The sequence below is a fragment of the Phalaenopsis equestris genome, unplaced genomic scaffold (genome assembly GCF_001263595.1).
Source record: "Phalaenopsis equestris unplaced genomic scaffold, ASM126359v1 Scaffold200943, whole genome shotgun sequence".
NCBI lineage: Eukaryota > Viridiplantae > Streptophyta > Magnoliopsida > Asparagales > Orchidaceae > Phalaenopsis > Phalaenopsis equestris.
This window is the reverse complement of record NW_018220737.1, coordinates 62709-75726: the sequence shown is the minus strand read 5'-3', so window position 1 is coordinate 75726 and position 13018 is coordinate 62709. Positions and strand designations below refer to the sequence as shown.

General features: G+C 39.1%; 1 protein-coding gene across 1 annotated transcript in view; it reads right to left on the bottom strand.

Moving 5' to 3' along the window:
* Nucleotides 1-12731, bottom strand: part of LOC110035953 (low affinity sulfate transporter 3-like) — a 42403-nt gene extending 29672 nt beyond the window's left edge. The window contains exons 1-8 of the mRNA XM_020740291.1: nt 12253-12731; nt 12131-12179; nt 11832-12039; nt 11570-11744; nt 11402-11467; nt 11093-11323; nt 9770-9896; nt 1992-2163 (exon numbers count right to left, since the gene is read on the bottom strand). Of these exons, the coding sequence (XP_020595950.1) occupies nt 1992-2163; nt 9770-9896; nt 11093-11323; nt 11402-11467; nt 11570-11744; nt 11832-12039; nt 12131-12179; nt 12253-12654 (1430 nt within the window). The 5' untranslated portion in view covers nt 12655-12731. The remainder of the gene's footprint in view (nt 1-1991; nt 2164-9769; nt 9897-11092; nt 11324-11401; nt 11468-11569; nt 11745-11831; nt 12040-12130; nt 12180-12252) is intronic.
* Nucleotides 12732-13018: the final 287 nt, after the last annotated feature.

Below are 13018 nucleotides of genomic sequence, written 5' to 3'. Positions count from 1 at the left end.
TATTTCTTCAGTTAAGAAGAAGGATTCCTGCAGTTCCTTTTTATGTGGCCAGCCTTGCCACAATTCCAGCAGTTTGTCTGCTGACCTGACTTTTATTTTGATCTTTCTCTGATTAAGTTCCTGTCATGTGATCTCCCTCTAGAATGAACATTCAGCACCAAATTTGAACATGAGGCCTTGCCAGAATCCTTCTTGCACACGTCCTCAGCCAAAATCAAATCACGAATATCATCATATTTTAGCTTAGATTTACCTGCAGAACTATTAACTGTCATCCTCATGGTTTCTCAGCTATTTGACAATGAAGCCAACTATATCAGTGCATTTATCTCATCATCAAAATCAATTTTAACAAATGACAACTGATTTGTGATAGCGTTGAAATCATTTAGGCGTTGAGCAACAGACACACCTTTCGTTATCTTCAAGTTGAATAACTTTTTCATTAGATGCACCTTGTTATTCGCCGATGGCTTTACATACATACCTGATAAAGCTGTCATGGGATCTGCATTAGTCCTCTGCTTTATGACGTTGTGAGTAACCGATCTTGACAGGGTTAATCGTATAACCCCCAGAACATGTCGATCCAACATATTCCATTCCGCCTCGTCCACCTTTTATTGTCACTTTCCTAGTAACGGAAGATGAAGTTTTTTCCCATAGAGGTAGTCATCTATCTGCATCCTCCAATAAACAAAATCTGTGTCATTGAAATTCTCGATCTCCGATGTCATCACTTCGTCTCCGCCCATCGTTCTTCCTTAGATTTGAACCCAAGTTCTGATACCAGTTGTTGTGAAAAATGACGGCACTAAAGTGAAAAATGGAACGAGTAAAATTGCATACAAAAAAACGCCAGAGCGACACACAGATTTACGTGGTTCGGCAAATTTGCCTACGACCACGGAGCTACAGAGAATTTTATTTCTATTTTCTTCTCTCCATTCCTCTCTCTCTCTCTTCATCTCTTTTTCTTAGGTCTCAAGAGAACTTGGCTTGGTCTTGCTTGGTTTGACTTCTCCTTTAAGCCAAAAGAGGCTATTTATAGAAACCATGAGAGTGGTAGGTGAGAGGTAGGTGAGCGGTAGGTGGGATGTGGTGGGTGAGTGGTAGGTGGGTGTGGTAGGTGAGCGGTAGGTGAAATACTTAATTAAGAAGCTAATTAAATTCGGTGGATCGGATCTCCACATTGTCCAACAATGTATGCATCTTAGCCGCATTATTTGCCGTTTTTTGCTTCCTCTTCAATATTTCTGAGAGCTAGTGATCTTCATTGGTAAAGACTACCCTTGACTAGCCCTCGTTTTCCGCTACCATCAGATTTTCTTGATAGCCTCCTTCCACCTCTACCAATTCTAGTACGAGAGAATTTTCCTCCACCTGCTCCACTGTATGGACATTCACAAGCCCAATGTCCCCGGCGCCCACAATTGAAACAATCAGAATGGCCAGATGGAGGTAGATCATCAGAACCACCACGATAACCTCCTTTGCCAATGGTAGAGTAGCCATTCATGATAACCTCATTGCACGCTGTCAGCAAAAGTCACAAATCTAAATCCATGAGGTCGCCTTATATCTTTTTCAACTACAATCTGTGAGTCCAAAATCTTGTCGAATCGGCTAAACGCAGCACCGAGCTTCTGTTTCGTGGTTTCTCATGACAAACCTCCAATAAAGATATGTGCCCCTCTTCGGCACACATGGCTATAACTATCTCTCGAAATGGGAAAAGATGCTGAGGAGAGGTCGTTCGATTGAGAAACCCTGCTCTGCGCTCACCTTCATGTTCTCCTTCCCCAGCTAGCATGACTGGATTGCAAGGGTCAGGCTGCAGTCCCGTCATTGAGAGCGGAAAGAATTATGGAAGCCAATATGGCAACTGGAGTGTAGTATAAAAGCTTTGTCAGGAACTTCAACGTTAAGAAAACAGTGATGGCCATAATAATATTGGACATCGGAGACTTGCATCCGGCAATGAAGTTTACTGCAGTTCGAGAGAGAGAGCCTGCAAAATGGAAGCCAATATGGCAACTGGAGTGTAGTATAAGAGCTTTGTCAGGAACTTCAACGTTAAGAAAACAGTGATGGCCATAACAATATTGGACATCGGAGACTCGCATCCGGCAATGAAGTTTACTGCAGTTCGAGAGAAAGAGCCTGCAAATGAAGGAAATGTATTATTAGTCCTACTTATTAATCTCATAAAATGGATACCTTATGTATATTTGCATCAGGTGTCCATAATAGGAGGTCGCGTGACAATTTGGGCCAACTGACATACAAGATATTTTGTTTTTCACGGTAATAATTAGCTAATAGAGTCAAGCTATATCTGATTGTTCTTTGATAAATATATAAATAAATGATTTTTTTTCTCTTTGGTTTTAAATTAATTAATTAATTAAAGAAGATGGCACTATCATAAGAGGTAATGGATTTGTGATATATGAGTAGTGGTCAATTTTTTGGTATTTATATGATAATATCATAGTTTCTTAAATTCTACCAAAATAAAAATTTATGGTTTAATTGAAAAGACATGACATGCTCTATGTGTTGCATTTGGAATGCGATCAAAATCAGAGATGTTGACTTGTGCTAAACAATTTATTGATTGTTATATTAATCATATCTCATATGCATGCACTTTGATTTGAATAAATAATTTAATCAAAATAAATAATAAAAAAGTTAAAATTGAGAATTTTTAGAAAAATATAAATACAATTTTATTTTATTTTTCTTTTTTGCAATCAAATTTCAAGATCAAATTAAAACATTGTGTTTATCTCTTTAAACCCTTGTCGGGCTTTGGCTTGTGTTAAGTTGGAGTGTCCCATGGGTAGAGAAATTAAGGTCCTCAAAGCCTGGCCTAAGTAATGGGGCACAAATCACGATTTTGTAAGAAATAGCTGTGCTGGCAAATGGGAGAGAATATTATATGTGGGGATTGGGTATATTTTAGGCGCATTTATGTACTATTACTCTTTAAACCCTTGTCGGGCTTTGGCTTGTGTTAAGTCGGAGTGTCCAATGGGTAGAGAAATTAAGGTCCTCAAAGCCTGGACTAAGTAATGGGGCACATATCATGATTTTGTAAGAAATAGCTATGCTGGGAAATGGAGAGAGAATATTATATGTGGAGATTGGGTATATTTTAGGTGCATTTATGTACTATCACATCAAGGCGGCACGAAACTATACAAAAGGGTATGAAACATGACAAACGAGGTGGGTTTGTAGCTAAGATGTGTCAGAGCCAATTGGGGGAGCTAAATCAGATCATTTAGACCGTCAACCCTAAAACCCGAAGGTGTCATAAAATACCAATGGGTTACCCGGTCATATCACGAGCCGTCTGACCTAAGGGCCGAACAAAGAACATTCACAGAATCGATCGAGCGGGGAAAGGCACACCAGATGACTGCAATATGATACCGGTGAAGCCAGAAAAGAAGGCCACATACCGTCATCACATGGTTCGTTCGGTTAATAGCCGAACGAATGAGAAGCAAACCAAACAAGGGGTTTACCCCATCAGTGAACAGTCCATTTGTATAATGTATCATGTAATTATTTTAGTACCTCCGAGTTTCTTCAGAAAGAGGAAAGTAATTGTATATATAAGGTACCTCTCATACATATAAATAGGGAGCCCTTCCATGAAGAAAACTATAGACAATGTGTTCTACTGTTCATTCCCTTATCTTACTTATCTTACATGCTATATTCCTTGGGAGTGATTCCCGAACATTTTTGGGTTCAACAATCTAAAAGGTGCGATGAGTGTGGTCTCGTGCCTCCAACAAGAAGAGGAGCATGGTGCAGTGGCAGAACAATCATCTGAGAAACACAAAAACCAAGCTACGGAGAAGAAAATCATGAGGGAGATGGTCCAGCAACAAGTAATGGAAATAAAAGAGCAATTAATGCTCAAAATGAAGAAGCAAATGGTATGCATCTTCCAAGAAGCTCTGTCCAATGGAGCCCATAACCCACAAAGTCAACCCTCACCCCCTCAACCCCAAGCATAGTCATGTAGGGAGAGGAAGCAACTACCCACAAAATGGACCGCCAAATTATTGACAAACACAGACAGAGGGGGGGCGGAGACAATAGTTCCCATTGCCATGATAATATTGAATCTGCCCGAGTGGAGAAACACCACACCGCATGGACCGTGGCTCTTTTCCACACTGGAAACACCTTCTCTTGAAAAATCTACAAGCCAAAACCACCTGAAAATTTTAACACCCCTAACCTCGACTAGTACAGAGGTCTCACCAACCCGGTCGACCACGTAGCCATTTTCAAGTCAGTTGTAGGCATTCCCAAAATCACTGACGTGTTCAAGTGTCGTCTATTTCTCACTATGCCAAGAGAATCAGCTTTTCATTGGTTTAAAACTCCCCCGATAGGGATAATCCCCTCCTTTAGTGAATTCAAGAGACTATTCATAGCCTACTCTGTTAGTGCACAAAAGCCATGAAAAGTCTCGTTCACTCCTTCAAGTTAAACAGAAGAAAGAGGAAACTCTCCATAAATATATAGCAAGGTTCTAGTGAGAGATGCTGGAAATAAAGAACATGAACTTGTAATCACTCAAACAACCCTAATATAGGGGGTTAAAAGCGAGCAGTTTAAATACGGCCTGGGGTTTCACGAGCCAGGCTCGATGGCTGAATTTCTAGAAATGGCCAACAATCACATCGTCATTGAGGAGTTAGTTCTTCATGACCGATAAGAAGCCAAGAAGGCAGCTGCCAACACCAAAGTGCCAAAAAAGAGACTTGTGGATAACAACTGACAAGCAAAGCATGGCCCCTGCCCCCTACTCACCCTCGCTATGATGGTAGATCGTGAGGAAAGGAAAGTCTGAGGCGCTTTTAAAGAGACCGATATCCTCGGCACTCGGCCCATTATGGTCAACGACCAAAAATCCAAACAAAATAGCTCAAGACGACCCTTCTAAGGATATCATTAGTCGAGCCGGTAGAAGCCATTTATGAAAATGACTGTTTTAAGAATCCTCGACTAACGAAAACCAAATGCCCCACCCAAAACCCTAACAAATTTTGTGCCTACCATCGTGATCACAACCACGACACGAAAGAATGCCGACACCTCAAAAGTCTCATTGAAGAATTGATCAATGCAAAAAAAAAATTAAAAGAGTTTGTGGCTCCCGAGGCCATTACCCACAGATAGGGGAAAGCTACATCCAACAGAACAAGAAACAAGCCAGTTCGAGCTAATACCATATGCATTACGAAGATAATACTTGTGATACTAGGAAGAAAACCTTCTTAGCGATCAAGCATAAAGATGATCCGATCAGAAGGTCTGTGTGTCTCTGTTGTCATCCCTCAAAAAGTAACACATTCCCTCATTACATTTACCAAAGAAGACCAATGAAGAGGGACCAACAACATGCTTACAATGACACAATTTTTATTACAACTTTTCTTAACAAATATCAGGTGAGAAGCATACTTGTCGACATTGGAATTCCAGTGAATATATATTCAAAGTTGTGTTCAATAAAATCTACGTAAGACACAACATATGACAACATCAAGTGGCCCCCCTCTTTGAATTTGCAGGGAAGAGGAAAGAACCCCTTGGCATAGTGATGATGATAGTCGCATATGGATACAAGGACCAACAGTTTGTGAGGTTTGTAATCTTCCAAGTGATCGACTCTCCTCCCGCCTCTAACACCATCTTCGGCCACCCACTATTAAGCAACTTTCTGGCAGTAACATCTACATATCATATATAGAGAAATTCCCAAGAGGAGGAGAAATCATTTTCGTCCGTGGAAATCTGGAGTAGTCAAGAACGTGTTACCCATGACTGGTGACTAGCATTAAGCATGAAACACCCGACCTTCAAAGTCACTGAGAGGGTTGTCTTTAAGATCAACGAAGCCATTATGCAAGTCCCTGCTATTGACAAAGAAGCATGTAAGTTCTTTCTAATCGATAAAGTTTCTAATCCCAGGTCGATAGCAGTTCTCATCGAAACCTTCAAGAAGAATTGACACGTCTTCACGTGGTTTATCGTCAAAATGCCCGGAGTTCTCGTAGATGTTTCCTGCCACCAATTTAACATCGATCTCACTGTACTAGTGATAAAGAAAAGATTGAAAGCATCAACTGCAACTCCTCCGAGCAAATCCACCAAGAAGTGAAGAAATTGATAGAAGCGGACTGTGTTTGAGAAGTTTAGTATCTAAAATGGTTGTCCAATGAAGTTGTGGTGCAAAAACCCAATGGAAAATTAATAATGAGTATCAATTTCACCAACTTGAATGCTGCATGCCCGAGGAACATCTACCCACTATTGAGGATTGAAAAGTTTGTAGAATTAGTAGTCAGACACTCTGCGATAAGCTTCCAAGAACCTTTTCTCCAGAATTATTAGATTAAGATGCATATAGTTGATGCCAAAAAAATGACTCTTATTACTTGCGAGGGAGTGTACTGTTATGATGTAATGTTCTTCAAGCTTAGAAATGCTGAAGCTACCTACCAGCATTTATTGGATATACTTTTTGCAAAACAAAAAGGAAGAAATTTTGAAATATATGTGGATGACGTATTGGTAAAAAATCAAACACCCAAGCAGCACATAACAACACATAAAAGACTTTGACATTTTAAACTCTTAAAAAAATTAACATGAGGCTAAACCCTCTAAAGTGCATATTCAAAACTTTGACCAGAATGTTCTTGGGTTATCTCCTAACACTTGAGGGCATTAGAGACAACCCAAAAAAGGTGCAAGCTTTGTTACACATGACCCCTCCTCAAAATGTGAAGGAGGTACAAAGGTTAACCGAACGAATACTAGGCCATAGCCGTTTCATCTCCAAGATGGAAAATAAGTGTGTAATATTCTTCAAAGTGCTTAGGACAACTAAATGTTTCAAATGAAGCACCGAATGTGAAAAAGTGTTTAGAAGGCTCAATGGTTCACTTGCCTCACCTTCACTCCTTTAAAGCGCTGGGTAAGGAAATCTTCCTTTATTCCATACCTGTGGCCTTTAGTTTAATGTTGAATTAGGAGAAAAAGAGAAAAAAAATACTCTATTTACTACACTGTCCAGATACTGAGGGGCGTTGAAACCAAGTATTCCATCATGGAGAAGCTAGCTTTTACCCTCATCACCTCCGCCCGAAGCTCCGACCTTACTTCCAAATACACCCAATTTGGGTAATCATTGACCATCTGCTCAAGTCAGTCCTCACTCGACCTGAACACGCGAGTAGACTGCTCAAATAGGCTACAAAACTAAGCAAGTTTGATATCTCTTAATTACCTCAAACAACGATCAAAGCCCAAGCAGTTGTAGATTTCTTAGTTGATTTCACTGAATCAGTCAAGAGAAACAAATAGACCGATGAAAAAGAATGTCCTTGGATATTGTATACTAATGGAGCCTCTACCAAAATAGCCTCCAGGCTAGGCTTCGTCCAGTTAAGTCCCCACAAAGAGCACCATTACTATTTAATTACCAAATATTTTAACATCACTAATCATTAAATAGAGTATGAAGTACTGATTGTCGGCCTACGACTCGCTTGCAACATCAGAGCACACCATCTCCATGTAAAGATTGATTCACAGCTTATAATTAATAAAATAAACAATTAATTCGAAGATCGAGATGAAATCAGGAAAAATACCTTGCCAAGGCAATGATCGATATTGGGTGATTCACTGGCTTTCGAATCGACCACGTCGAGTGGAAGAAAAACATGATAACTGACTTGTTGTTAAAATACTCCCAACTTGGGGGCACAATGTCTCAACCATTGAGTCAGTTGGTGATTGAGGAGCCTAAGATCATGGAAATTTTAACTGAAAAGTAAAAAACTTGGTAGACACCTACATTCAATACCTAAAGACTGGTGAATTGCCAAATGAAGTTATTGATCCGAAGTGTTTCAAGATCAAAGCGGGCCAACACATAATTATGTAAGGAATGCTCTTCAGAAGATCTACTACTTATCCGTACCTAAGGTGCCTAAGCGAGGCCGAAGCCGAAGACGTTCTCTGCGAGGTACACTCATGCAAGTGTGAAAGCCACTCAGGAGGAAGAATTTAGCCCACCGAGTGTAGAGCCAAGGATATTTTTGGCATACCCTCCTCAGAGATGCGAAAGAGTTCACAAAAAAATGTGAACAATGCAGAAGTATGGACTACTACAACACCAGCCCACCCAATAGTTGCAACCCATTATGAGACTCTGGCCCTTCACTATCTGAGGATTATATATTCTTAGAGCTTTTCCACCCTCTGTAGGCAATAGAGATTCCTCCAATTTTTCATTAACTACTTCTCAAAATGGAAAGAAGCCAAAGTGTTTTACTTGATCATTGTCACCGTCATTCTTAACGTTATTTGGACCAAACTCATTTGCCGCCACGAGCTCCCTCTGATCCTCATAACCGACAACGAAACTCAGTTCTCCGACTGAGGTGTTAAAAGATTTTGTGAAAATCAAGCAATAAAACTAAAATGTGCATCTTTACACTACCATCGTACAAATGGCCAGACCAAAGCGACTAGTAAGACCATCCTCAATCTTCTAAGAAGAAAGGTTGAAGGAGCAAAGGGAAGGTGGGCGGATCTGCTTCTGTCGGTGCTATGGACCCTCCGCATGACTCCCTCGATGGCAACAAGCCGCAGTCCATTCATGCTGACCCACCACATGGAAGCAGTACTACCAATGGAATATAACCATCATAGCCATAGGGCCGTCACTGCTTCCACCTTTATGTGATGAAGATCTGAGAGAATACTAATAAGCCAATGATGAAGATATCAAACACACCCTAGATCTTACCGAAGAGACCTGCGCCAAGTTTGCCCTTCATCAAGAAGAAACTAAATGGCAAACAACCCGATATTTAAACAAACAGGTTAGAGGGAAAAACTTCACGAAAGGTGAACTTGTCCTTAAGAAAGCTGACTCGGCAGCCCGCGGTCAAGTTGTCGAACTCGGCCAAACCCGAGCAAAACCCTTTATCACCGCTCAAAGAGTGGTCCCATGGGCGTACTGACTCAAAACTTATTCCGGAGATGACGTACCTCGATATTTGAGTCGGGAAAATTTGAAGCAATTCTTTTCTTAGCAAAGATTTTTCTAAATCGAATCAATCGTTAGCGTGAAGGATGTTTTGTATTATGTTTTTACAAAATATTTATAGTGGTGCCTGTACCTCGAAACACCCAGGCGATTGGGGAACTATGTCTAATCAATTTAATGATAGTAATCAATTTCCAATTCTCTAAAAGCACATTTTCGATAGTTAGTGGTGAAAGGTAAGATGAAACAGTCTACACAACAACACGTGAATGAAGCAAACACAATACAACAAAATCAACCATTTTTCTAATAATAGACCCTTTGTTTGCCGAAGAGTTATTTTCTTATAAAGTTGAAAGGAATCGTTTAAGAGATTAGAGAAGAAATAAATTATGTGCTCTAGCGATAGATTAATATCCTTTTTTTTTATTTCTTCTATTATTAATGGTAATAAGCTTCGTATAAGTTTGTAGACTTGTACTCAGATAGGCGAAATCGAGTTCATAGACTTGGTACTCGGACTCTGCACACCATGAAAGCTTTACTAAATGAAGAATTATTCAATAGTTCAGAAAAATAAATAATGCATGCATGTGAAAATATGTGATGCGTCAATTGCTCTACTTGCTGCACATTTTGTGACTATTGTAATTATTACTTTCTCACCTGTAGCAACGTAGCAAGATGACAAAGATCCGATAATGTTCATACAGCCCATTGAAACCATTTCCTTGTTACCATCAAGCTGGTAGCCCCTCACTGAAGCGAATGACCTGCCAACAGCTACAGCCTCCTGGAACCATTTGTATGATAATGCTATGAGTTTCCAAATGAAATTGGTTAAGATTTGCTAGATATACCGGCAACAAAATTCATGCTCAACCCAAGAATTCATGGGTAGGTTTATATATATATGTATATATATTCTTTTACAAAATGAATGCCGAAAGACTGGAAGACTACTAGACGGGCCTTGGCCATTCCTAGATGTGTTAGATATTTGATTATCACATCTTACACATAGAGGGATTTGAACCATTGACTTGAGGGGACATACAACCTTCAGAGAAGTTGCTTTACCAACAGTAAACAGAGCGCGCGCGCGCACACACACAGATATATATATATATATATATATAGAGAGAGAGAGAGAGAGAGAGAGAGAGAGTATTGGAATAGTTTCTTTTGGACGGTATAAAATAATTTCAGAGTAAGAATCTTCACTTTGATTTTAAGAGTTTATGGATCATTTTCCGATCAGTTTATTTATTCATTTTTTTCTATTTTTAGTTTATTTTTATTTTTTTTTTTATTTGAATTGAAGTGTGTTGGTCTATTGGGTTAAGATAGTGTTTTAAAATCAAAATATAAAAATAAATAAAAATTATATCAACCAAACATATTTTTAAAAATACAAAAAAAAAAAAATAATACTTAGGATAAAAGTTATGCCAAACATACCCACTAATTCTCAATTAAATGAAAAGGATGTTGGGTATATATATATATCACTCCTAAATAAATACTTCACATCTATCATTACTCTCACTCAAATGAAAATTTTTCTCATTTACATACACCAAAAGCCCACTCAACCATATTGAGAAGCCCTTGTATCAACTCTCATAGCATTTATTAGAGTATAAATGAAATACACCTTTTTAAAATACGCTAGTGATCAGCTACGTCATTTTCAACTTAATGAGTACGTGAGTACACCAAATTCAAAAAATGAAATACACCTTTTTAAAATACGCTAGTGATCAACTAGGTCATTTTCAACTTAATGAGTACGTTTATGATAAAGTTCAGTTGGCATGTGCCATTTGGCAAGTGGAACTCACAACTCTAAAGAAATTACCTAATATATTACAATGAGACCCACTTATCATGTGGCAAGTGCTCACTGCCCTTCCATATTTCAAAACTATGCCGAAGAAAAGCAGAAAGAAACAAAACGAATGGGCATTATAGAAGAACTCAACTAACCGTGAGAGCTAAGACTGCACAAATAACTCCGATCTTCGCAGATTCGCCAACATATGCTCCTCTGAACTGCAATTGCTTAACCGAACTTGGATTTAAACCACCTCTTACTTCTCCTATGATTTTCAGTCCATGCTGATCACCTCTGGTGACAAAAACTATTACAGTTGATAAAATTACAGAAAGCAAAGGAGCAATGGCTGGCAACCAAAACAGCTTCAAATTCCTTTTGCCCTGCAGAGTAAATTTGCTAATTTTTTTCATCAATCCCAATAATTCACATAGCCAAGTTGTTAAGTCTTCAATACTTACTAAGAATCTTGAGGCCAAGATGAATATAAGGAAGGAACAACCAAGGAAGAAGTTGTCTAGATGCCACTGTGATTATCAATTAAAAAAATAGGGAAACCAAATTATTAGAAAGAATTAAGAAACTGTTGAGACTAAAATGATTTCAAATTTGTGTTTTTTGAGACACACAGAATGATGAAGACCAATCCAAACAGCCTTGGTTACAGAAACAATATCTGTTTTATTTGTGAAGTGAGTTAAGCCTAGAAGGCCTTTTAGCTGCTGGAGGCCAATCACCATGGCTGCACCTCCCATGAACCCCACAATTGCAGCACGAGAGAGGAAATCCGCCAGGAATCCCAGCCTGAAGATGACCACTTTTTATACAAAATCAAGCTAATATCTGAATTCTGCATGCATTAATAGACATAAGAAGTTGCAGAAAGGTAACCTTAAAAACCCAAACGAAGCTTGAAATATTCCGGTGAAGAATGTTACAGTGAAGACAGTCTTCCTGTAGCCAGTTGGATCAGATGATGGATCAACAATCTTCTGAACCATGGATGATAAAAGGAGAGAGATGACAGCCACAGGTCCAACTGCAATTTCTCTTGAACTTCCCATAACAGCATAAATCAGAGGTGGGACTAAATTTGTATCTGTCAACCCAGACATGAAGAAGAAATATTTATCTAACAAGATATTTGATATAAACTGCTAAAGGGTTCAGATTTTCTTCCTTTTACTTACAGAGGCCATATTGTGGCTCAAGCTTAGCTAAGTTAGCATATCCTATGCTCTGCAAAGCATTCAAAACCTTTTGAGAAACCACAACAAAATATAAATGATAAAAATTATATATTTATGATTACCTGTGGAATGCCAAGGCTTGCAAGTGTAAGTCCTGCCATTATATCGCTTCGAAAAGATTTCAGATCATAGCTTCTTCCCCAGGTGAGGACAGGGAAAAGGCCCTGCAAACCTGAGAGAATGAAATGTAGCAGTGAAGAGGATTGCTTTCCATGAGGACGCATTTTCTTTTTTAGTGAGCAAGCGAGCTCTTTCCATGGAGCAAGAGGATCGGGAGTGTTCAGAACAGAGAAGACTGGTTCAGCCCTGATGATTGATATCTCACGGTTTTGTTCGATGGAATTAGAGCTGAGCTTGTTTGGGATGGAAGTCATGGCTTCCTGAAGTGTTTGGGAGAACCCTGAGATTTCAATATCTTTAGTAACAGTTGGATGGTCCTTGGACAAGGATTCCTCGTCCTCCATGGACTTGCACAATATAAGCTTTATGTTTGGTTGTTGGGAAGTGAGGATAAATTGAAGGAGATGAGGAGCCTGTGAGATTGATTTGAGTTTGAGGTGCTAAATATAGGAAGTAAGGCAAAGGGAGGTCATGATCATTGGACATTTTAATCCTTATTGATGTGATGCTTTTATGAGTAGACAGTCCACTTGTTTTGTTCACCAGCTGAACTGAGAGGGAATACGCAAAGCTCATCACACATCTTCTGTAAATCAGACAAATATAAATGAATCGGCTAATTTGGATTACTTTTTTACTTTCTATGTTCTTTAAACAGCATAGTGGGATAAAGGCTGCTGTTGTTGATGAAATTTTTTTAACTAAGTG